The sequence below is a fragment of the Telopea speciosissima genome, chromosome 8 (genome assembly GCF_018873765.1).
Source record: "Telopea speciosissima isolate NSW1024214 ecotype Mountain lineage chromosome 8, Tspe_v1, whole genome shotgun sequence".
Classification (NCBI taxonomy): Eukaryota; Viridiplantae; Streptophyta; class Magnoliopsida; order Proteales; family Proteaceae; genus Telopea; species Telopea speciosissima.
The window spans coordinates 23,507,604-23,533,853 of NC_057923.1; the positions used below are offsets into that span (position 1 = coordinate 23,507,604).

General features: G+C 42.3%; 1 protein-coding gene across 1 annotated transcript in view; it reads right to left on the minus strand.

The window, feature by feature from the left end:
• The window catches only part of LOC122672901, a 101,170-nt gene that overhangs the window by 31,273 nt on the left and 43,647 nt on the right, over positions 1–26,250 (minus strand). Inside the window, exons 8-9 of the mRNA XM_043870407.1 lie at positions 15,833–15,901; positions 15,493–15,598 (exon numbers count right to left, since the gene is read on the minus strand). Of these exons, the coding sequence (XP_043726342.1) occupies positions 15,493–15,598; positions 15,833–15,901 (175 nt within the window). The remainder of the gene's footprint in view (positions 1–15,492; positions 15,599–15,832; positions 15,902–26,250) is intronic.

The following is a 26,250-nucleotide window of genomic DNA, read 5'->3' on the forward strand; positions in this document are numbered from 1 at the left end:
CCTTACACTGTCATCTGTGTTGCATATTCCCAAATTTACAACTAACCTTCTTTCCATTAGCAGTATCACTAAATCCCTGAATTGTAAAGTGACATTTTTTCCCACTCACTGTGTTTTTCAGGAACTGGACTCGGGGAAGACGATTGGATCGGGTAAAGTGCATGGCGGATTGTACCTGCTTGATGGCGATCCTTCACCTACTCAGGCTTTTTCTTCGGCATCTTTCTCCTCTGAAATACATAAATGGCACTCTAGACTAGGCCATCCCCCCTTAGGTACTTTATCAAAATTATTTCCAGCATTAGTTAAAAACTGTAATAAGGAAGACTTTTTTTGTGAGCCTTGTGTCTTAGCTAAACAGACACGCTCAACTTATCCTATTTCTAATAAAAGATCCTCTTCCTTATTTCATACTGTTCATACTGATGTATGGGGGCCTAGCAGGAGAGCTTTCCCTGAATGGCCATCGGTGGTATGTCACTGTCATTGACTGCTATTCTAGGTTCACTTGGGTATACCTTATGCACACAAAAACTGAAGTTTTTTCATGTTTTCAGCACTTTCATCAATTGATTAAGACCCAATTTACTGCCACTCTTAAAATTTTGAGGAGTGACAATGGGAAAGAGTATATGGAAGGTCAGTTCCAAACATACCTTGCTGCCCATGGAATCCTCCATCAGACCAGCTGTGTCAACACCCCAGCCCAAAATGGTATGGCAGAGCGAAAAAACCGCCACCTCCTAGGGCTCTTATGTTTGCTCGCAATGTCCCTTCCCTTTATTGGGGGGATGTTGACCTTACTGCGGCCTATTTAATTAATAGGCTGCCCAGTCGGGTTCTTCTTTCCAAAGCCCCTATTGACCTATTACTTGGCTCTTCTTCCTTTATAGTCCCACCTAAGGTGTTTGGCTGTGTTTGTTATGCCAGGGATACAAGGTCCCCTGGTAAACTTAACCCACGTAGTCTCCGTTGCATTTTCTTGGGTTACTCTGCTACGCAGAAGGGGTACAAATGTTATTACCCCCCATCCCGCAGGACTTTCGTCAGCATGGATGTTGTCTTTCATGAAAATGTTCCCTATTATGTGTCCCCACCTCTTCAGGGGGAGAGTGTTAGTGAAGAGGTGCTGACTAGTGACTCTCCACCTCCACTTCAGTCTGTTTACCACGAGTCTGAACCAGTTCGGCCTGCCCCTAGTACTCCCCCTGAGTCAGGGGGAGAGGTTCCTATACAGGGGGAGACCATTTCTATTCAGGGGGAGCAACCTACCCCGGTCCAGACTCCTATCCAGAGGACTATTAGTGAATTTCTGAGGAGGATTGATAACATAATAATATAAAGACCTATGCAAGGAAACATAAGAAGGTTCAATCAACTGTTGCCCCAATACCCATCCAATTGCCGAACCCAGATCCAGAACCTATCTCTCCACCTGGTAATATTCCTGACTTACCGATTGCTCTTCGCAAAGGTGTCAGAACTTGCACTCAGCATCCCATATCTCATGTTGTTTCTTATGATTCCCTTTCCCCATCCTTTCGTGCCTTTGTTTCCTCTCTTTCTTCTGTTCGTATTCCTAACAATTGGCAGGAAGCTTTATCAGACGGAAAGTGGAAGGCAGCTATGATGGAAGAAATGAAAGCTTTGAAGAAAAATAAAACATAGGAGTTTGTGGTTCTTCCACCTGGGAAGAAAACCGTTGGATGTAAATGGGTGTTTGTGGTGAAACAAAAGGTGGATGGCACCGTGGATAGGTATAAGGCACAACTTGTAGCCAAAGGGTTCACTCAGACATACGGCATTGATTACCAGGAAACCTTTGCACCTATTGCAAAGTTAAATACTGTTCGTGTGTTATTATCTTGTGCAGTCAACCTTGGATGGGATTTGCAGCAGCTAGATGTAAAAAATGCATTCCTAAATGGAACACTAGATGAGGAGGTGTATATGGACATTCCACCAGGGTTCTCTAGTGATAGAAACCGAGGAAAAGTGTGTAGACTGAAGCGTGTACTTTATGGGTTGAAGCAGTTACCTCGAGCATGGTTTGGCCGGTTCCATAAGGCCATGATTTCTGTGGGCTATAAGCAGAGTAATGCTGATCACACATTCTTTATAAAGAGGGCTGGTGAAAAACTCACTGTTCTTATAGTCTACGTTGATGATATAGTGGTTACTGGCAATGATGGTGATGAGATTAGACAGCTGAAGTCCTTCCTTGGACAAGAATTTAAGATTAAAGATCTAGGAAAACTACGATACTTTCTTGAGATTGAAGTAGCCAGATCTTCTAAAGGTATTTTTCTCTCCTAGAGGATGTATGTCCTAGACTTATTGCCTGAGACCGGGTTGCTAGGCTGTCGTCCTTCAGATACTCCTATGGACCCTACTGTTCGACTCAAGGAGAAAGAGGGTGAGCCTGTTGATAAAGACCGGTAGCAAAGACTTGTAGGGAAGCTGATTTATCTTTCACATACTCGTCCTGACATTGCTATCGCCGTGAGTACTGTAAGCCAGTTTATGCATGATCCCTACTCTTCTCATATGGAGGCTGTTCTTCTTATCTTACACTATTTGAAGTCAGCTCCTGGAAAAGGAATTCTTTTGTCTACGCATGGTCATCTACGAATAGAAGCATACACTGATGCTGATTGGGCTGGTTCTGCAGATCGCAAGTCTATTTCTGGGTATTACTCCTTTATAGGTGGAAATCTTGTCACGTGGCGTAGCAAGAAGCAAAATGTCGTTGCTCGTTCTAGTGCCGAAGCTGAGTTTCGAGCTATGGCACAAGGTATTTGTGAGTTACTCTGGCTTAAGGGTTGCTACAAGATCTTGGTGTTCCTATTCGTCTTCCTATGATGTTGTACTGTGGCAACAAGGCTGCAATCAGCATAGCACACAATCCTGTACAGCATGATCGTACTAAGCATGTTGAGGTGGATAGGCATTTCATCAAAGGGAAGTTAGAAGATGGGCTGATTTGTATTCCCTTTGTGACATCTGCGGATCAACTTGCTGATATCTTCACCAAGGGATTGTCTGGAAAATTGTTTCATCCCAATCTAGTCAAGTTGGGCATGATCGACATCTTTGCTCCAACTTGAGGGGGAGTGTTGAAATAGGCTGCTTACCCGATTGGGGTAAGTAGTCCTAGTTAGATTAAGATTAGTCCTACTAGTCCTAGCAGATTAGGATTAGTCTTAGTCAAGTTAGGAGTAGTACTAGTCAGATTATGATTCTCTTCTTTTATTTTTCCCTTTGTTTTATTGTTTTTCCCTCTACCGAGTCCTATTCTGGCATTCCTAGTTGTATTAGGAATTCCTAATAGGATTAGGACTGAGGCAACATTCCTATTTGTACTTTGATTAATTGTACTTCAATTCAATATAAATAAAGGGCCTTGGTGATCGGTTTAGATCATCCAAGCATTCATTCCCAAGGCTGTTTACAATGATTTATTAGCAAACTGACCGTTTTCTGTGAGTTTCCAGGTCCTATCATGAGAGCCAGAGTTAATTTCATCACCAGCCAGCTTGTGGAGTATGGAAAGCACAAAAGAAGTTATATCAAAGAGGAAGTAGAGCTCTAGGTAATTACTAATTAATGATGGACAAATGGCAAAACTGAAGAAAGGGTCCTGATTATGAGAACATCTACAGACTTAGAGGCCTGCCTACATAGAAAGAATAGTGAAACCTTATTACAGTTTATCTAACTGAAAAATAGCTGGCTAACATTTGAGGCAAGAACAGTTGGATTTTAGTTTAAGGATGTAGGTAAGAGAAGAGGAGGAAGATGGTGGAGAGGAAGCGAAGAAGAAGAGAGCAAGAGAATGGAAGAGTAATATTTCGGTTGTAATAGTTGTATGTGTGAGAGAGATCTCCACACATCTATATTACTTCAAAGTCATAAATGAAAGTATTACAACTCACTCCCTAAGGAGGTAAAAGGTAAAAAAGAAGAAAATACAGAATTACATAATAAGGTAACTAGTAACAAGACTAGTACCAAAACTACCCTTATTACAACTCTATACACATCTAACACTCCCCCTCAAGTTGGAGAATATATATCATGCATTCCCAGCTTGCTTAGGAGAGTACTAAACTGAGGAGAGGCGAGAGCCTTGGTGAAGATGTCTGCCACCTGATCACCGGTCTTCACAAAAGGAGTACAAATACAGCCAAAGTCTATCTTCTCCTTGATGAAGTGTCTATCAACCTCAATGTGCTTAGTTCGGTCATGTTGGACAGGATTGTGAGCAATACTGATGGCAGCCTTGTTGTCGCAGTATAATCTCATAGGCCCTTCAGTGCCAAATCCCAATTCTTGAACTAGTCTCTTCAACCAAATGAGCTCACACACTCCATGAGCCATAGCTCTAAATTCTGCCTCTGCACTAGATCTGGCCACAACATGTTGCTTTTTGCTTCTCCATGTAACTAAGTTACCTCCTACAAAGGTACAATAACCCGAGGTAGATCTCCTATCTGTAATGGATCCAGCCCAGTCGGCATCAGTAAAACCTTCCATTCTTAAGTGACTGTGCTTTGCATACAACAGTCCTTTCCCTGGATAAGACTTCAAATATCTGAGAATGCGATACACTACATCCAAGTAGCCACTCTTGGGGGCATGCATGAATTGGCCCACAACTCCCACTGCGTAAGAGATATCTGGGCGTGTCATAGAAAGATAGATAAGTTTCCCCACAAGTCTTTGGTATTTTCCCGCATCAACCAGAGAAGGACCACAATCTTCTCCTAGTTTGTGATTCTGTTCAATAGGAGAATTTGCCGGTTTGCATCCTAACATCCCTGTCTCTGTCAACAAATCAAGAACAAATTTCCGCTGACGTATGTTGATTCCTCTCTTGGTCCTTGATACCTCAATGCCTAAGAAGTACTTCAAGGGAACTAGATCTTTGATTTCAAACTGTTGAGCCAAGTAGATTTTCAATCTTTTAATCTCAGCCAGATCATCTCCAGTGACTACAATATCATTAACATACACTATGAGGGCTGTAATGGTACCATCTCCCCGCTTGGTAAAGAGAGTGTGATCAGCTTGACTCTGGAAATACCCATCCTTTAGAATAGCATGTCGAAAACGCTCAAACCATGCCTTTGGTGACTGTTTGAGACCATATAGAGCCTTTTTGAGGAGACACACTTTCCCTTCAGCTGAAGGCATTTTGAAACCTGGTGGAGTTTGCATGTACACTTCCTCTTCCAAGTCCCCATGAAGGAAGGCATTCTTCACATCTAACTGATATAGTGGCCAATCTTTATTGGCAGCCAAGGATAATAGGACTCGTATAGAGTTGTGCTTAGCCACAGGAGCAAATGTCTCCTGATAGTCAATCCCATAAACTTGACTGTACCCCTTGGCTACTAACCTTGCTTTGTATTTCTCAACTGTCCCATCTGACTTATACTTGATTGTGTAGACCCATCTGCATCCAACTGGGACACGTCCCCTAGGAAGGTCCACCAATTGCCAAGTACCATTCTTTTCAAGGGCCATCATCTCCTCGGACATGGCTTGTCTCCACTTTGGGTCAGACATAGCATCAACAACATTCCTGGGAATAGAAGCAGTAGAGAGAGCAGTAACAAAGGCAATACCTATAAGAGAAAGAGCATCATAGGAAACAAACTGGGCTATAGGATTAGTACAGGCTCTTTTCCCTTTTCTAGCAGCAATGGGAAGGTCTAAGTCAGATGGAAGGGAAGGAATATCACTTGATTGAGGAGGCTCAGGATGTGGATCCGGATCCAAAGAGGACTCTTGGTAGGTCTTCTTTCTTTCATTATGCAAGCCTTCACCTCTCTTGTAGGTAATATGGTAATCCTTCTCCTTACCAGTATCATTGTCAACATCCGGATCTGTATTCACATCTACACCCACAGCCCTGTGCTTACCAATATCAAGTATAAAGGGAGAGATAGGTAGGGAGGAATGAAGGAGATTAGTAGCCTGTTCACTACCACAATTCTCCCCCTGAAGAGGATGCTAAGAGGGTGCAAAGAAAGGGACAGACTCAAGGAAGGTCACATCTTTGGAGATGAAACACTTGCGAGAAGAGGGATGATAGCACTTGTAACCTTTGGTAGTAGAGGAGTACCCAAGAAAGAGACACTTGAGAGCTTTGGGATCAAGTTTAGTGCGATGTGATTTATTAACATGCACATAACAAACACATCCAAAGACTTTAGGAGGAAGAGAGAAAGCAGAGACTGTAGGAGATAGAATGTCCAAGGGAGATTTGTAGTCAAGAAGTTTAGTAGGCATGCGATTGATGAGGAAGGAGGCTGTAAGAAGAGCCGCAGACCAAAAGGTCTTGGGGACATGCATGCCAAACAAGAGACTACGGGTGACCTCCAATAGATGGCGATTTTTCCTTTCAGCAACCCCATTTTGTTGGGGGGGTGTCAACACACGTAAGCTGATGGATAATGCCATGATTAGTAAAGAAGGTTTGAAGGCCACCAAACATGTATTCTCCCCCTTTATCAGACCGAACAATTTTGATCCGAGTTTCAAACTGGGTAAGGATCATCTGATAAAAACGTTGAAATGCATCACAAACATCACTTTTATGTTTCAGAAGAACAGTCCATGTAGCACGAGAAAAATCATCAACAAATGACACGAAATAACGAAAGCCAAATAAAGAAGTAGTAGGGGAAGGTCCCCAAACATCAGTATGCATAATGTGAAAAGGAGCTGCAGTTCTATTACCATGATATGGATAAGAGGAACGACAATGTTTGGCTAACATACATGATTCACATTGAAAAACATGAGAAGAAGCAACAGAAGAAAATAAGTGAGACAAGTGTTTCCTCATTACAACAAAAGATGGGTGGCCAAGACGATGATGCCATAACATAACAGTCGCCACAGAACTACTATCATTACGGCCACACACATAAGACTGAGCTGTAGACATAAAAGGATAAAAAAGATAAAGGCCTTGCTCTTCACGTCCACTACCAATAATCCTCTTCGCCACCAAATCCTGAAAAAGACAGTGAGAAGGGAAAAAGGTGACGCAACAATTCAAAGATTTTGTCAAGTGATTCACAGATAAAAGATTAACTGTGAGGTTTGGAACATGAAGAACTGAAGTAAGAGAAATAGATGTAGTGACAGGAATGCTACCCTTACCAGATATGGAGGATAGGGAGCCATCAGCTATTCTAACCTTATCCTTACCAGAGCAAATGGTATAGGAATCATAATTATGGAACGTACCAGTCATATGGTCAGTGGCACCAGAGTCAATGACCCAAGACTGGGCTGCAGTAGAGGCTGAAGTAGAGACCTGTAAAGCAGAGGATGATGAGGAACTGGCTACAAAAGGTGTAAAAAATGTGCTAAGCTGTGATATGACCCGGCGAACCACTATATCCATAAAGGCAGAGTCATCCTGTGTAGTATCTGCCTCAGTCATCACAGTGTGAGCTTGAGCTCCCCCTCTATGGCCACCACGACCACGTGTGCCAGGAGGACGGCCATGAAGAGACCAACACCTATCCTTGGTGTGGCCAGTTCTCCCACAATGATCACATTTAAACCGGTCACGACCAACTCCACTAGCACCTACTGTCTCCACTGTATTGGCTACCTCTCGGTTAGGCCCTTAGCCTCTACTACCTCCACGAGTGTTTCGGGAAGAACTGGAGTTGAGGGCTGACCTCTCAATAAAAGATACAGAAGCTGGCTCCATAGCAACCCGCCGAGTCTCCTCACTTTGTAAGTAACTACAGACCTCACTAAGAGATGGAAAGGGAGACCGGCCTAAGATCTGAAGCCTGATGGGCTCATAGTCAGGGTTCAAGCCACCAAGTAAGGTAAAGACACGCTCTTTTTCAAGAGTCTGATATACCTTGGCCTCATCCTCTGGGTCCTTCAAGTGGAGATCCCTGTAGTGGTCATATTCTTCCAAAAGGCTAAGGAAGGCATTGTAGTACTCAGAAATGTTCCTATCACCCTACCTCATGGAGTTAATCTTTTGGTGAAGCTGGTAGACCTTGGCAGAGTCACCCACTCGATCAAAAGTTTGTGCAATACTGTCCCAGATGGCCTTGGCAGTCTCCTTTCTTATAAACCTTCGCCCAATCTCAGGTGTCATAGAGAAGATCAGCCATGTCATGACTGTAGAATTGTCGGCCTCCCATTGGTCAAAACCAGGTGAACTAGGCTCTGGAGCCTTAATGGTACCTGTAATGTACCCAAGTTTCCGTTTGCTTCTTAGTGACAGCCACACGGAGTGTGACCAATCCAAATTTGGTGCCATCAAGTTTTACAAAGGAGATCTGTGTAGGCACACTCTCATAAACAACTGGAGGTGTAGTGGGGAGAGGCTGTGAAGTAGCCGAACCAAGTTCAGATGCAGATGTATCACCCATAGTGTATGGAAAAGAGCACTTGGCCATAAACAGGTAACAACCAGCAAGGGGAGTGCACACTCAACCCAAAGAAATTATCCCAACACACAAAAACAGAGCTGCCAGCTTAAAGACAAAGATTCCAGCACAACAAAACTTCACTCCCACACTCTTCAAGAGATAAAACAGCTTAAACAAGCCCCAATTTATCAAATGCAGATATTCATCATCACTTCTCAATCAAACAAGAAGTCCAATATACCCTAAATGCAAGAACAAGGAAAATGCAGCATTATCGGGTTTTCCTGGGCAGAGAAAAACCCCACGAAACTGAGTAGAACTCAAAGAGGAGTCTCATCCATCAAAGGAGAACACGAAGACTATAACCAGGGTCCTTATACGATCCTAGTGGGCTGGTCCAACAGCCAAACCCATGCTGAAATGGATCTGATTCATGGATTCAACCTGCAACTGGCGGAAATCTGGGCAGAAGAGCAGATCCACAAAACTGAGCTATGCTTGGACAGTACCTTCATTCATCAAGGAGGCACACTTGGAGCATATAGAGGACCCTTATACGATTCTGTTGAGCTATTCCAAGCTCCAAAAACATGCCGAGAATGAGAGAAACATGGCCTTCACTCTTGAGCTGGCGGAAACCCTAACTGCTGCTTGGTTCACTTCAAAACAGCTTCAATGGAGCTCCAAAGTAGCTCAAGAATCATCCTCAATCACCTAAATAGGTTATAGAGAACCTACTTCATACCTCTTTTGCAAAGGATTTACATAGGAACCTCTTCTTTGAAATCCCTTGAGTTCTAGGATCTCAAAGAGAGGGAAAAAATGAGGAAAATAGAGATGATACGACTCTCAAACCTTTGGCTCTGATACCAAGTTGGATTTTAGTTTAAGGATGTAGGTAAGAGAAGAGGAGGAAGATGGTGGAGAGGAAGAGAAGAAGAAGAGAGCAGGAGAATGGAAGAGTAATATTTCGGTTGTAATAGTTGTATGTGTGAGAGAGATCTCCACACATCTATATTACTTCAAAGTCATAAATGAAAGTATTACAACTCACTCCCTAGGGAGGTAAAAGGTAACAAAGAAGAAAATACAGAATTACATAATAAGGTAACTAGTAACAAGACTAGTACCAGAACTACCCTTATTACAACTCTATACACATCTAACAAGAACGTGGAGCAACTTACCATGAAACTACAGATTCAATTCTTAATGATGTGATCAAACTATAAGGCCCCACAAACTGTTCTAGTTACACAATATTGAATAGACCAACTGCATGCCTTAAATCTTTAAGCAATAACAATGGCAACCAGGAAAGACAAAGCCAAATAAAATGTCTACACTGCAGATCAAAGTATTACACAAGTCCGCAGGATCACTTAGACTGAAAACAGAATTTGAATTCTACAAAAAAATATTTAATGGGGCTGTCAATGCATCAGATTCTGACCTGAATCTGACCTGATTATAGCCTTCCAATAAGGTTCTGATATGATCCGATCAAGATTCAATCTGATTAAGAGCGATCTTCGTAGCAATCGGATCAAATCTGGTAATGCCTTAATCCAATCCAATTGTGTGTGACATCTATATTAACAATACATTTTAGAATTTTTTGGAGACTTTTATATTTTACTAGGGGTGCAATCCTTTTTAATATTTTTTTTTTTGTTTCTGTAAATATATATATATATATATATATATATATATATATATATATATTCTAATAATCCTATAAAATTTTGACAAATAACCAATAGGAAGGTAATACATAATCGGATTGGAACAGACTCGAATCGGATATCAAATCCATATTGGATTCAATTATCATTTATTTAGGGATCCGTCCGGTTATCGGATTGGATCTGCATATTTCATTGTTGGATTTAGATCAGATCATGGGTGATTCAATCTTGTCTAATCTGAACCAAGTCTGTGTTAGAGTTTATGTGTTAGGGGTATATTTGTCACTGTTTCTATTATAGGCCATAGAGTTGTAATTTTGCATTTTATGCTCTTTTTATCTTTTACCTCCTTAGGGAGTCCTATGTAATTCCTAAGAGTTATTAGTGAAGAAAATATAGGAGTTAGGAGAGCTTCCTCTCTAACTCACGATTCTCTCATCTCTCTTCTCCTTCTTCCTCTCCTCTCCTCTCCTATCTTCTCTTCTCTTTCTCTTCCTCATTGTTCAGCTACAAACCATTGTTCTCTAACTATAATCAGACCTCCCACATATTCAAACTTGGTATCAGAGCATGGTTTGAGAGTCGACCTAGCTCCTCTTGCTTCTTTACCTCGCTTTGGAACCCAAGAAAAGTAAAAGACTCTACAATGAGTTTCTTTGAAGTGTTTGACATTATGTCCACCATGTCTGGGACTGATTCAGTGGTTAGTGGATCTTTGGGAGCTACTAGTGGCAGCGTAAGTGGTGCTCCCCCCACAATGAACTTCCTTGATAACCCCAACACCCAGCTTTCTATTGTGAAGGTTGACAATACAAACTATTTGGATTGGTCTCGCTCTGTGAAGTTGTCCCTGCGCAATAGAGGAAAGTTGGGATATATTACTAGCTCCATCAACGCACCTGAACCTACTGCCTCAGACTATCTAAAGTGGGAGACTGAGAACTCCACTGTTATGACCTGGCTGATATTCTCCATGAAACCTGAGATAGGTAGGAGATTTATGAGCAAGGAAACTGCGAAGGGTATTTGGGATAGTGTTTCCAAAGTTTATGATAGAGTTGGTGTTTCAGCCAAAGTGTATCAAATCCTCCAAAAAATCATCCATATGAAATAGGGTGATCGGAGCATATCTAACTACTATAATACGAATATTAGCTTGTGGGAGGAATATGATCACTACAGTATTCTCCAGCTGTCCAATTTTGAAGATGAGGCCAAGATCTACAAGAAACAAGAAAAGGAAAGAATCCTTATCCTACTTGGTGGTCTTAAACCAGAGTATGAACCTCTTCGCTGGCAGATCTTAGGGAGGTCTCCTGTCCCATCACTGAATGAAGTGTGTAGCTACTTGCAGAGTGAGGAGACAAGAAGATGATCCATGGACACTGCACCCTCACTGGAGAGATCAGCTCTCGTTTCTAGTTCCCACCACGACCAGAGAGGTGGAGGGAGAGGTCGAGACAGATTTAAATGTGACCATTGCGGAAAGTTGGGGCATACTAAGGACAAGTGTTGGGCTCTTCATGGGCAGCCTCCTAGTGGGCGTGGTGGATCATCTGGTACCTGAGGAGGTAAGACCGGGGGAGCTAGAGCCCACTCTGTGACAGCTGATACTGAGTCACCTGGACCACAGACTGGTCCTGATTCTCTCTCTAGAGAGGATATTACAGCACTACGTCAGATGATGTCCCGACTTGGCCGTTCTTCTACTGCTCCTGCAGCGTCAAACTCAGCCTCAACCTTGCAGGCCTCTACATCTGCCTCCTCCACTGCTCCCACTTGGGTCGTTGATTCTGGTACCACAGATCATATGGCTAGTATGTCTCAGTGTTATGACTCTTATTCTATTTGCTCCGGTAAAGATAAGGTTAGATTTGCCGATGGTTCTCTTTCCTCTATCTCTGGTAAGGGAAATGTTCGAGTCACTTCTTCCCTTTCTCTTGATTTTGTACTTCATGTTTCCAATTTTGCCACTAACCTGTTATCTGTCAGTCATTTAACCAAGTCCTTAACCTGTTGTGTCATTTCCTTTCCTTCTCATTGTGTCTTTTAGGATTTGGTGACGAAGAGGGTTATTGGCAGTGGACGTGAGGAGAAAGGACTCTACCTTCTTGAGCCCCAGCCATCTATTTTGCCTATTTTGCCTGCTGCTCAGTCCTATGTTTGTGGCCAGACTGATTGGAGTATTGTGGATTCTGTGATGCTTTGGCATCAACGTTTAGGCCACCCATCTTTTGTTGTAACGAGGAAACAGTTGCCTCACTTGTTTACTTCTTTTTCTTCTTCTCATCTTTTTCAGTGTGAACTATATATTTTTGCTAAACACTGTTGCACTTTTTATCCCTATCATGGTAATAGATCCAATGTTCCTTTTCATATTGTGCATTCTGATGTTTGGGGACCCGCTCCCATTACCTCTTTGTCTGGATACCGTTATTTTGTTTCATTTGTTGATGACTACTCCCGGACCACTTGGACTTTTTTAATGAAACAAAAAGAGTGATGTTTATAATGCTTTCAAGAATTTCTATCACTTAATTTTTACTCAATTTGGTACCCACATCCAAATAGTCCGCTCCGATAAAGGGGGGGAGTACATGTATAGGGGACTCCAACAGTTTTTTATTGATCATGGTATTATCCACCAAATTGCATGTGTTGATACAACTCAACAGAATGGAGTGGCTGAAAGGAAAGCCGCCATCTGTTGGAGGTAACTCGAAGTCTTCTTTTTAGCATGCATGTTCCTAAGACTTTTGGGGCTGATGCTCTTCTTATTGCTGCCTTTCTTATCAATCAGATGCCAACTTTGCTACTTGGCTCCAAATCCTCTCTGAGAACTCTGCTTCCTCAAACATCTGCCTTTCCTCTTCCTCCCAAGGTATTTGGGTGTGTCTGCTATGTCCATATCAATAAATCGGCTAGGACTAAGCTTGATCCCAAGGCCCTCAAGTGCCTCTTCCTTGGTTATTCCTCTTCTACCAAGGGGTATAAGTGCTATCATCCCGCTTCCCAAAAGCGCTTCCTCTCCAAAGATGTCACTTTCTTTGAGTCTATACCCTTCTTCACTCCTTCTCATCAGCATCCGTTTAAGGGGGAGAATAAAAGGAATGAAGAGGATGTTGATATCCCTTTCCTCCCACCTTTGCCTACTTCCCCATTTCTATTTGACATTGGTAAACCTAAAGAAGGGGCTGTTGTTGATACTTGTGATCAAGGGGCTGTTGTTGCAAGTGGTTCTGGTCATGAGAATGATTACCACATTCACTACAAAAAAGGTGAATGCTTGAAGAGTAAAGGAAAGAAGACCTGCCAAGAGCCCTCTTTGGATCTGGATCCTGAGCTTCATCCTCCTCAGTCAGGTGATCCTCCAAAAGAGCTTGCACTAATCCTATTGCCCAGCTTGTTTCCTATGATGCTATCTTTCCCCCACAGGTCTTGCTTTTACCACTGCTCTCTCCTCTGCAACCATTCCTAAGAATTTCACTGAGGCTATATCTGACCCAAAATGGAAGGCGGCTATGTTTGAGGAAATGAGTGCTCTTGAGAAGAATGGTACATGGACTCTTGTTGATCTCCCCAGGGGGAGAGTTCCAGTTGGATGCAAGTAGGTCTATACAATCAAGTACCGATCAGATGGTATAGTAGACAGATACAAGGCTCGATTGGTAGCCAAAGGGTACAGTCAAGTTTAATGTATTGACTACCAAGAGACTTTTGCTCCTGTGGCCAAGCACAACTCAATCAGAGTCCTACTATCAGTGGCAACCAACAAAGAATGGCCATTGTATCAGTTAGATGTGAAGAATACTTTTCTTCATGGTGATCTAGAAGAGGAGGTGTATATGCAACCTCCACCTGGTTTCAAGTCTCCTTCAGCAGAAGGGAAAGTGTGTCTCCTCAAGAAGGCACTTTATGGTCGCAAACAGTCACCCAAAGCTTGGTTTGAGAGGTTTCAACAGGCCATTCTAAGGAATGGATATTTCCAGAGTCAAGGTGACTACATCTTGTTTATCCGAAGAGGTAACGGTACAGTTATTGCTCTTATTGTTTATGTTGATGATATTGTTGTGACTGAGAATGATGAAGATGAGGTAAAGAGGTTAAAATCTTACATGGCCTAACAGTTTGAAATTAAGGATCTTGGACTTTTGAAGTATTTCTTGGGATTGAAGTATCAAGATCAAGGAAGGGCATCAACATTTGCCAGCGGAAGTTTGTTCTGGACCTACTGAAAGAGAAAGGAATGTTGGGATGTAAACCAGCCAACTCCCCAATTGATCAGAATCACAAACTTAGTGAAGATGGTGGTTCTCCTCTTGTAGATGCAGGGAAATATCAGAGGTTGGTTGGGAAATTGATTTACCTCTCCTTCAATCGGCCAGACATCAGTTATGCAGTTGGAGTGGTGAGTCAGTTCATGCATGCTCATAAAAGTGGACACCTTGATGCTGTATATCGCATCATCAGGTGCTTAAAATCCTCTCTAGGAAAAAGCCTTCTATATGCTAGGCATAGTCACTTGAGGATAGAGGGCTACACTGATGCAGATTGGGCTGGTTCTATTTCTGATAGACGATCTACTTCAGGTTACTGTACCCTCATGGGTGGTAACCTTGTTACATGGAGGAATAAGAAACAACCAGTTGTAGCTAGATCCAGTGCAGAGGCTGAATTTAGAGCCATGGCTCATGGGGTGTGTGAACTTATATGGCTGAGGCGATTGGTTCAAGAATTGGGGTTCGATTGTGAGGGACCTATGAGGCTCTACTGTGATAACAAGGCTGCTATAAGTATTGCCCATAACCCTGTTCAACATGATCGAACAAAGCACATTGAAGTTGATAGGCACTTCATCATAGAGAAGCTGGATTCAGGTTGCATTTGTACTCCATTTGTGCAAACCGGTGATCAACTGGCAGACATTTTCACTAAGGGCCTTATCCCTAACTTGTTCAGTACTCTTCTATGCAAGCTGGGAATGTATGACATTTATTCTCCAGCTTGAGAGGGAGTGTTAGAGTTTTATGTGTTAGGGGTATATTTGTCACTGTTTCTATTATAAGCCATAGGGTTGTAAGTTTGCATTTTATTCTCTTTTTATCTTTTACCTCCTTAGGGAGTCCTATGTAATTCGTAAGAGTTATTAGTGAAGTAAATATAGGAGTTAGGAGAGCTTCCTCTCTAACTCACGATTCTCTCATCTCTCTTCTCCTTCTTCCTCTCTTCTCCTCTGTTCTCTTCTTCCCTCTCTTCCTCATTTTTCAGCTACAAACCATTGTTCTCTAACTATAATCAGACCTCCCACATATTCTAACTGTCTAACCCATTGGTGAATTATGGATCAAGTTATGAAAATTAGTATGAAGCAAGGTAACAATCACCTCTTCTCTGCAGGAAAATAATACAGCAGACGACCTTTATGACACCGAGAACGCAGAAGTATCTGCTCAAGGCCTTTGCTATCATACATTGTCATCCTTCTGGATACTGCCAATTGAAACTTCTGGTCAGTATACCATTTTGAATGAAAAGAAACAGAATCAAGATTAAACACATACTCACAGAGCTAACTGAAAGTCAAAGTAGCTTTAATTAAAAACCTACTTAAGAATGCTCAATTGCTCATTATTCCAGAGACATATACCGAACTACTCAATAAGGAGTTTCAAAACTGGGAATAATGAGAAGATATGACTACAGAAGTTACAAAATCGTTAATACCATATTGATCACAATGATATGCCAGCATCAATCCTACATCCAGCATCAGCTTCCCCAGAGATTTGAAAGCTGCATCATTATCAAAAATTGAATAACCAATATATAGCTAGAAAAATGGAAAACCCTCTATTTCACAGTATAACATTTTCTGTATATAAAATATGGAACACAGAGAAGATAGTACATCGCAAAGGTTGCCTAGTTGATCGCAACGTGCAACTATCATGCTTCTCTATAAAATTGACAAAGTGACAAGCTCTCCCGACAATTGGAGAAGGAGAAAGCCATTCCTACGGGTTTGGAAATGTGAATAATTAATTAAGAATTCCGGGCTAGGCCTAAGAGTGTACATCTAGGTGACCGTCCAGTTCCTGGTTAGACTGTTGACTTTGCGAGGGCCTGCAGTACACACCTTCTTTGCTTGAAGCTCAGGTATTTTTCCTTCGCCCAAAGAAGTTCTCATATTAATCAACAATGTTTTGGTTTATCCCATATGCGAGCATTGGCTGTTCTAAATTAGCTGCATTAAACCATAGGCATATGATCAGCAGCATGTTGACGGAGTAGTCCTATGCATTTTCTGATGCATAGAGCATATGAATTTATAATAGTCATGATGATAATTCTTATAATAATAGCAAATACAACTACTACAATAACAATGTTTTAACTTTGGGTACATGTTTTATGTTTTCTCGCATAGGATGCCACAGGGAGCCTAAGTTAAGCAATGACCAGTAACATTTGGTAGATGATTGGCGACTAATCCAATGGTCCAAGGAAAAGTACATAAAAGTCTAACCTAGACACTTAACAGAGTTTTGTTAAGTTTGTTGATGGATGATAACTTAAACCACCCACAACAATCTTCAAGTACACTAGGCTGTGCCAGCCCTTCAACCATGTGTTGGAGACCCAAAAGTGCCTTGAGGTTTATTTATTTAACAGGCATCCTGACAAAAAGAAGTTCCTGCTGAAATCAATAGAGAAAGATTTTGATAGTGGGAAGTCTCCATGAGAATAACCAGTGCTAATAAAGATGATGACATAATTAGATGTGCCAAGAAAGCATGACTAGGGATTTCATAATTCATAGTTGTCACAGCAACTAGGCGACCCAAGGCGTTGGAGGGGCCCTAGGCAACAAGGCGTCCATCTAGGTGCCCTAGGCATGCAGTGTATGACTAAATGTAGTATAGCACTGATAAATTTAAATAATTATTCTTATATACAACATAGAAGTCATATCAATGCAATATAATATGTTGAAGTCGATAGTTTAAGGGAATATAGGTCTTTGTAACTTTGCCTTATTTCTATTTCTGCTTTATTGGATTTAGTGGATGTAAGGGCAGTTTTGTCCATCTCTCTTTAATATAAATAATACATTAAGTGCCTGTGATAGAACATCTAGTTCTACCGCAGGTCTCCCCTCTCTAGGGATTTGCGATCTCTTCTTCTTCTCTTCCACTTCTTCTCTTCTCCTCTCTTCTCTCTAATCTGGTGCTCAGTTTCTGGTATTATATCATGGTATCAGAGCAGTAAAATCAGATTGGAGTACCTTTTCTCGATCCTCTTTTGGTTCCCTTCAATCGACTTTTGCTTGTGGTGTTCAGCCACCTATAGCTGCCCCTTCTATGATGTAATTCCACTCCTTTGAAGAACTAATGGAGTGATTTCTACTGCTATTTACTTTATGTGATGACTGAATAGAGTTCCCCCTCAACTATTTTTGAAGGCTGCTGAAATCGATGTCAGGACAAAACCCTGACAACAATCGATTGTCTCTGGGAAGGTGTGGTTTGATGTCCTATGGTTCAGGCCTGCTTCTACATAATGCTTAGTGCTTCTGGGGGCTATTGTAACCTAGTTCGAGTTATGGTGCTGCTTGTTTGAAGGGTTTCTTCTTCTTCCCAATAACTCTGACATCGATTCTGCTTTGTTCCCTGCCTGGGCTGCCTCTATCGAGTGTGGTGTTGCTGCTGCCCATTATTTTCTTTTTCATGCTGCAGTAGTTGTCTCTTATTATCAGCTGCTGTTATTGGTTGCTGCTCCTCTACCTCTATTACTTCAGAATCGATTCTCTGTGTGCTTGTTATTGATTGCTTGAAGTTTATCTACTATGGCTGATTCAAAGACCCCTCACGACAATGTCAATGTTCAGATTACATCCATAAAATTGAAGGGGAATTCCAACTACCTATTGTGGGCACAGGGTGTCCGGGTTTACATTATAGCTAAGGACAAGCTTAGCTACATTACTTCTCCTCCTCCAGAACCTGATTCTAAGGAATACAGCACTTGGAATAAGGAGAATGCAATTATTTTAATTTGGTTATGAAACAGCATGGAGCCGGATATCGCTGCGAATGTTATGTTTCACACCATGGCAAAGGGAGTTTGGGATGACCTCAAGGAGACATACTCTCAAGAGAAGAGTATGACACGGATCTTTGAACTTTATGAGAAACTGTATCAGTTTTGGCACGGAGACAAGCCCCTCCAAGACTATTACAGTGTATTTAAGGGCATGGTTGAAGAATTGAATGTTTTCCAGCCCCTTACTACTGACATTGAAAATTTGAAGGCTCAAAGGAATGAGTTTTTTGTTTCTAAGTTTCTGGCTGGTTTCAGTCCTAGTCTTAAGGCTGTCAAAGGACATCTGTTGGCCGGTGAATCTGTCCCTACCTTAAATGACACTTTTGCTCGGCTGCAGCGTATTGTTTCTCCTAGCTCCAAGCCTGAAACTAACCCAAGGAAAATTCGGCTTTCACTACTACTAGAGGCCGTGGTAGAGGCCGTAGTTCAAGGAGAGGACATGGCTTTGGTGGTCGTACTTCTGGTGGGCAGCATATTGATGAAGCAGCCCGATTGTGTTCTTATTGTGGGAAGACAAATCACACTGTTGATACTTGCTGGTCCAAGCATGGGAAACCCGAATGGGCTCAAAACTTGGCCAATCATGCAGCTTCTGAAGATGGTACTGATTTTGTTACACCTAGTGATACTAAGGCTGGTTCGACTATAGGAGATTCTTCTTCCAACTACCGTGATGAGATGCAACAACTCCTACGTCGCATCAAGAGTCTGTAGTCATCCACTTCCACTTCTGGGGCATCCACCACTACTGCCACTTTAGCCCATGTAGGTACACCTGCTGCTCTCCTTTCCACTACTTCCACACCCTGGATCATTGATTCGGGGGCTTCCGCTCACATGACTGGTAAGTCATCTGTTTTTAGCTCTATTTCTCTTAGTTCTCATACCCACCTGTTATTGTGGCCAATGGTTCCTCTACTCCTGTTACCGGACATGGTACAATTTCTCTTAATTCTAATATTTCTCTTTCTTCCGTCTTACATGTTCCCCAATTCCCTTTAAGTCTTCTTTCTATTAGTCAACTTACTAAAAGTTTGAATTGTTCCATAACCTTCTTTCTTTCTTATTGTATTTTTCAGGATCTTCACACGAGGAAGAAGATTGGTGGAGGGTGTGAGAAAGATGGACTATACAATTTGCATGGTGCTGCCCCATCTACTTCAGCTGCAGCTACAACTGTTGGTGGAGAGTCTCCGTTTCAATGGCATTGTAGGCTAGGACATTTGTATTTGTCTAGGTTACAAGTTGTTTTTCCTTAGTTTAAGTCTTTAAATAAATTAGAGTGTGAGGGCTGCGAGTTGGGTAAGCATCATCGTGCGACTTTTCCCTCTCGTTCTATGCCCCATAGTGCGTCTTTATTTTCCTTAGTGCATTCAAATGTGTGGGGTCCTTGTCGTGCAAGCATTAGACATGGTTTCGTTATTTTGTCACTTTCGTAGATGATTATTCCCAGACTACTTGGCTGTACCTTTTAGAGGATAAATCTGAATTTTTATCTGTGTTTCAAAACTTTTGCAATGAAATAAAGACCTAGTTTAATGCTTCTGTTAAAAATTTTCGGTTTGATAATGCTTTGGAGTTTGTTCAATCTGAGATCTCTTTTTGGGTTGCTAATGGGATGATTCATCAAACTAGTTGTTCCTATACTCCTCAACAGAATGGGGTAGCGGAATGGAAAAATAGGCACTTACTTGAAGTTGCCAGGGCCCTCATGTTGCATATGCAGGTGCCCAAACATTTTTGGTGTGATGCAGTTCTTACTGCCTATTTTTTTATTAACCGTATGCCATCTTCTGTTCTTCGTGACAAGTCACCTTTTTCTATTTTGTTTCCTAGTATTTCAAGTTTTAGTCTGCCTCCCAAAGTTTTTGGGTGTGTTTGCTTTGTTCATAATCTCCATCTCCATGGTTATAAATTGGACCCTAGGTCTACCAAATATGTTTTCGTGGGTTACTCTAGAACCCAGAAGGGATATAGATGTTATGAGTTATAACCCTCTTTTTTTTTTAATCCCGAATATTACCTGGACCCGGGCTGGTCCCTACCATTTTATTAATAACCAAACTAAATCAAAAGAATGCCCCCTTACCCCATCCCGAGGATACAAAAGCACAATTACTCACCACCACCAAAGGCCTTGAGGACTGAACCAAACTACCCAAACAAAAAAAAACCGGACAAAAAAGAGAATCATCTGCGAATAACTAGAAGGCCAGCCACGTCTTCCCACGTGATTTTTTTCAAAGCCAGAGGAAGTTCGTCCCAGTCGTGAACATAGTTGTCATGGCGTCGCCATGGCGTCCTGACCCTGGAGAAGGTTGTATGGCAACCTACGCCATGGCGTCCCTCTTCGATTTCTTCTTCCTGTCTTCGATTTCTTCTTCCCTCTTCGATTTCTTCTTTCCCTCTTCGATATCTTTCGATTTCTTCTTTCCCTCTTCGATTTCTTCTTCGATTTCTGAATTTTCTTCTTAAAACTTGAGAAACAATAGAGAAAAAATAAAACATGGTTTGAGTATACATCTATTAAAACATTAAAAATAGAGAAAATAAAAAATAAAACATGGTCGACATGCTTGCCATGGCAACGCCATGGTGGGCGACATGTCGATATATCGACGTGATACCCCTCCACCAACTTGGATCGCCGTGACGCCGTGACAACTATGGTCGTGAAACACTATGTTGGATGACGAGTCACAAGCGTAATTCGCCAACAAATCAGCAGCTCTGTTACCCTCTCTGAAGGTGAAAGAAATCATAGGACGGAGAGATTGAATCAGGCAAAGAATTTCGCGGAACCAGTACCACCCCCTCCAAACCTTGCACTTCTTCTTAGTGATGCAGTGTACTGCCATTGTAGAATCAGAATTTACATGGAATTCCAAGAGTCCCATCTCGGCGCAGATCTGAACACCACCCCGAATTGCTCTAAATTCAGCTATTGAGTTAGTACACTCTCCATAGTAATTTGCAAATGCGGCCAACACCTGACCTCTTCCATCCCTAACAATACCCCCTCCACCTATCCCAGGATTACCTTTACATGCACAGTCCACATTGAGCTTTATTGCATTGAAAGGAGGGCACCAATAGATAGCCCGCGGAGGATTGGAATGACTTTGGGAATGGGAGTTATGACCCTCTTACTAGAAGGCAATTTGTCAGTGCGGATGTCACCTTTTTTGAAGGTACATCCTATTTTTCTGATCAGCCCACTGTGTCCAGTGATCCATTAGCTGTGTCTGATTCTCCTCCTATTCCTGCCATTGTTCCCTTGCCTACCTCTCCACTATAGGTGTATCGGCACAAGAGGTACTTTGGGCAACTCCATACAGATCAGGCTGGCCCTTTTGCATCGCTTCCTATACCTTTTTCAACTTCTGGTGGAGATCCAGTCTTACCTGTTCTTCCTGCATTACCAGCTGATCCGGATCCTGATGACTTACCCATTGCCACTTGGAAATGTAAACGTTCGTGTACTCACAAGTCTTTAGTTACTTATCCTATTGAGCAGTTTGTTTCTTTATCCCATCTTCCGCCTTGTCATCATAGTTTTGCTACCTCCTTGTCTTCCTATACTATTCCCCGCACTCACACTGAGGCTCTTAGTAATCCTGCCTGGAAAAAGGCCATGGATGTGGAAATGAATGCTTTACTGACTCGACATACATGGAAGTTGGTAGATTTACCTCCTGGTAAAGACCTAGTCAATTGTCGATGGGTGTACACTATTAAGTATCATTCTGATGGATCTGTTGAGCGGCTTAAAGCCCGCCTGGTAGCTAAAGGGTACACCCAAACTTATGGTGTTGACTATTTTGAACCCTTTTCCCCTATGGCTAGGCTGAATTCTGTTCGTCTCATTATTTCTCTAGCTATGAATTTGATTGGCCCTTGTATCAGTTAGTGTTGAATAATGTACACCTGAATGCCGTGGGGGTATTCTGGTCTTTTTACTGCTTTATATTTAAGTGTTTGTGCTGCCTAGTTATGTCGGCTACAGCTAGGGGTATTAATGTCTCTATGATGTAATCTTCCATATTATAAATATATGGCTTGGTTGATCAGTTTGATCATTCAAGCATTCTCCTATTTCCTGTTTTGTTAACATGGTATCAGAGCCACTTTCTCTGATCTAGGTTTTCAAAACCCCACTACCTTCCATTGTTCCTCTCTTCCACCTTCTTCCACTCGATCTTCTCTTTCTCCTTTCCTTTCTTTTCTTTTGGTTTTCTTCTCTTGCTAGGGCAGATCTAATGAGGTGATCATACAATCTGGATGCTCCCCTCAATCCAACCTCTTCAATAGATGGTTTAATCACATATCAAGCTCGATAGCTGCTGCCCTTGTCCCTGCGATTTTTTGGAGATCTCCCCTTCTTGAAGATCAGCTTCTCTTATGCCTTGGAAGCTGTTTTTTCCTTATTGGAGATCGATCATAGCAGTATTGGACAGTAAATATTACAAAAATCTCAACCTATTTGCAGCTTATACCCATTATCGATCTCACTTCAGGGTTTTGAAAAAACCCCAACTCTTATTGATTTTTGGGTTTTCTGTTCTTTGCTTGGGCTGATCTTTGGAGATCTCATTCACACTACTTCAAGGAGGACTCGACATTACTATCAGCCCCTTTCGAGTTTTTTTGAAGACCCCTAACCCCAATAGATCTCCTCTTTTAGGGTTTTTCAAAACCTTGATCCTTATCGATTTTAGGGGGTTAGGGCTGCTTGTTGCTGCTATTACTTTCAAGGTTTTTTTGCTGCCAAGAGGATCACTCGACCTTATTTTCAAGGCCTTTTACTTCTGATTTTCTGCCAAGGATTATCTTCATCATGCCAGACTCTGATGTGACCACGGCTACTTCTGGAGGAGATGGTCAGTCCAGCACTGAATTCCTCCCTTATGTTGCTTCCATTAAACTTGATGGCACCAATTATCTAATGTGGGCCAGATCTCTCTCTTTGACTGTGGCTTGAAGAAGACTCAGTGGCCATCTTAATGGCACCTCTAAACAGCCCATGGAAGAGGGCCCCTCTCAAGCTCGATGGAATGCCAATGATGCTATGGTTATGTCCTTTGTTCTGAACTCCATGCCTTAAGAACTCTCCAGTTAGTACCTTCTCCTTGAAACAGCCGCACAGATATGGGCTGTTGCTAAGGAAACTTATGGACAATTGGGCCACTACTCAGAAGGAGTTGTCAGTTACCAAATACTATGCTGTCCTCAAGAGCTTATGGCAACAATTGGATCACTATGCTCCATTTCAGCCCTCTACACCTGCCGACCCTTACTGCCTATTCCAAGTATCTGGACCAGTTTCGAGTTTATGATTTTTTGGCTGGTCTTAATGCTGAATATGATCCAATTCGAGTGCAAGTTCTTGGTAGGATTCTTTTTCCAACGTTGGAGTAGGCCTTTTCTTATGTTCACACTGAAGAGACACGTCGGGCTGCTATGATGTTGACTCCTACAGTTGAGAGATCAGCCCTACAAGCTGCTGGTTCTAACTCTTCTACTACTTCTGAGAGTAGTGCTTCTGCTGCTGCTGCTCCTGCAAGAGAGCCAATCAAATGTGACCATTGCAACAAACCATATCACACTAAGGCTCAGTGCTGGAAATTACATGGGAAGCCCGCTGATTTTGAGATCAAACGTGGTTGTGGTAAACCTAAAGGCAAGGTTAATCACACTGAAAGTGTAACTACAGCCCCCACTGTTGAACCAGTTTTCTCCCAGGAAGAATTTCAGGCTCTCAGGCGTATGTTACAGACTTCCGCTGCCTCTACTACATCTACTGCCAGTTATTCCACACCATCAGGTTCTCATTTTGCCCGTTCAGGTATTTCCTTTGTTGGTCACTGTGCATCGGTTGTCTCCACTCCATAGATCATCGACTCAAGTGCCACTGATCACATGACAGGTTCTCCTAGCCTTTTTCATACCTATTTCCCTACTTCTGGCAAGGATAAGGTTAAAATAGCTAATGGGTCCCTCTCATCTATTTCCGGGAAAGGATCCATTAGTTGTTCCCCTTCTCTTACCTTGTCTTCTGCGTTGCACATTCCCAATTTCACTACTAACCTTCTATCTATTAGTAGTATTACAAAAAATCTGAATTGTAAAGTGATTTTTTTTCCATCTCATTGTGTCTTTCTGGATCTGGACTCAGGGAAGACGATTGGATCGGGTAAAGTGCATAGTGGATTGTACCTGCTTGATGGTGACCCTCTTGTTACACAGGCTTTACCTTCTCAGCTATGTCAGCTTGCATCCTTCTCCTCTGAAGTACACCAACGGCATTCTAGACTAGGACACCCTCCTTTAGGAACTTTATTACATTTATTTCCAGCATTAATAAAAAATTGTAATAAGGAAAAAAAATTTTGTGAGCCTTGTGTCTTGGCCAAATAGACACGTTCAACATATCCTATCTCTAATAAAAGGTCTTCTTCCTTATTTCAATTGGTTCATACTGATGTGTGGGTCCTAGTCGAAAAGCTTCTCTTTCTAGTCTGTTGAATGTTCACGGATTACCCGTTGATCCGTGACCCGGACCCGGATACAATAAAGTGTCCAGGTTCATTATGCACATGTTACACATGTGATTTGACTAGGATTTTATTTCCTTTATTGTAATGATCTCTGATTATAAATAAAGAGGATGTGGGCACATTGTTCATAAGCCATTATTCATGGATTTCAACATGGCATCAGAGCCAATCCGAGAATATGGGATCTAAATTTCTTTCCTTTTGTTTTTTTCTCTCTTCTCTCCATCGTGAAGTCACCCTAGCAGCAGCACCACTGCCAGCAACACCTCCGCCAGCACTCCACACCACCGCCAGCCTTCCGCCAGCCCCTCCCGCCAGCCCTCCTGTAGTCTTTCCCCATCTTTTTTTTTCACACCACCGCCTCCCTCCTGCGACTCTCTCTCTCTCCTTTTTTCTCCCGAGAGGACTTCCCGCCTCCTTGCGATCCTTTTAGACCTTCCCTTGGTGGTGAGTTGTCTCCCACCAAGGGCTCTTTTTTCCCCTAAAATTTTTTCCCCTATGCAGTAAACAAATCTGAAATTTTTTTCCATTATTATTTTTTTCTGACCAGTCACCATGCCTGACAACTCTGACGGCACATCGCAGCGTGACTTTGTTCCTTTTCCAGCCAGTCCTATAAAGTTAAATGGGGCCAACTACCTCCCGTGGTCTCGTTCATGCTTGTTTGCAATCGGTTCCCGTGGTCTCTCTGGCTACATCACTAGAACCTCTGTCAGGCCTGCTGAAACTGGTTCTGCCCAAGATCGGTGGGAGAATTTTAATTTTCTGGTTATGTCCTATTTGGTGAATTCCATGGAGTAAGAGATTACCGGACGTTATCTTCTTCTCGATTCGGCAGCCAAGATATGGAAAACAGCCAAGGACACGTATTCTCAAGTTGGGAATGCCGCTCAGTCCTATGAACTTCGTCAAAAGATTCACTCTACCAAGAAGTTAGAGTTGTCCCTTTCACAATATTATAACACTAAGTGTACTATATGGCAACAGTTGGATTTTTTGGGCACCTTTACTGCACCTAGTGCTGCTGATGCAACGACTTACAGAAAATGGGAAGACGCTGTTCGTGTTTTTTATTTTTTGGCCGGGCTCAATATTGAATTTGATCCGATCCGGTCTAATATTATGAATCGTGATCCTCTACCTACTCTTAAGTAGGCATATGCAATTCTTTCTGCCGAGGACAGTCGACGTATAGCCATGGTTAATCTTGTCCCTCAGGAACGATCGACTCTTATTTTTGGTTTACAATCTTCTGCCCGTGACAATACTTCCCGTTCTGTTCCTAGTAATTGGCCATCTGGGGATCGTCCTCCTATTAAATGTGATCATTATGGAAAGGAGTGGCACACAAAGGATCGTTGTTGGAAGCTACATAGTCGCCCTGCAGATACTCAGGGGCGGGGCAGGGGTGGTCCCAATCGGTCTATTGGCACACCTGCAAATCAGACATCCACTGAAGAACAACCTGCGCAGTCTCTTTCT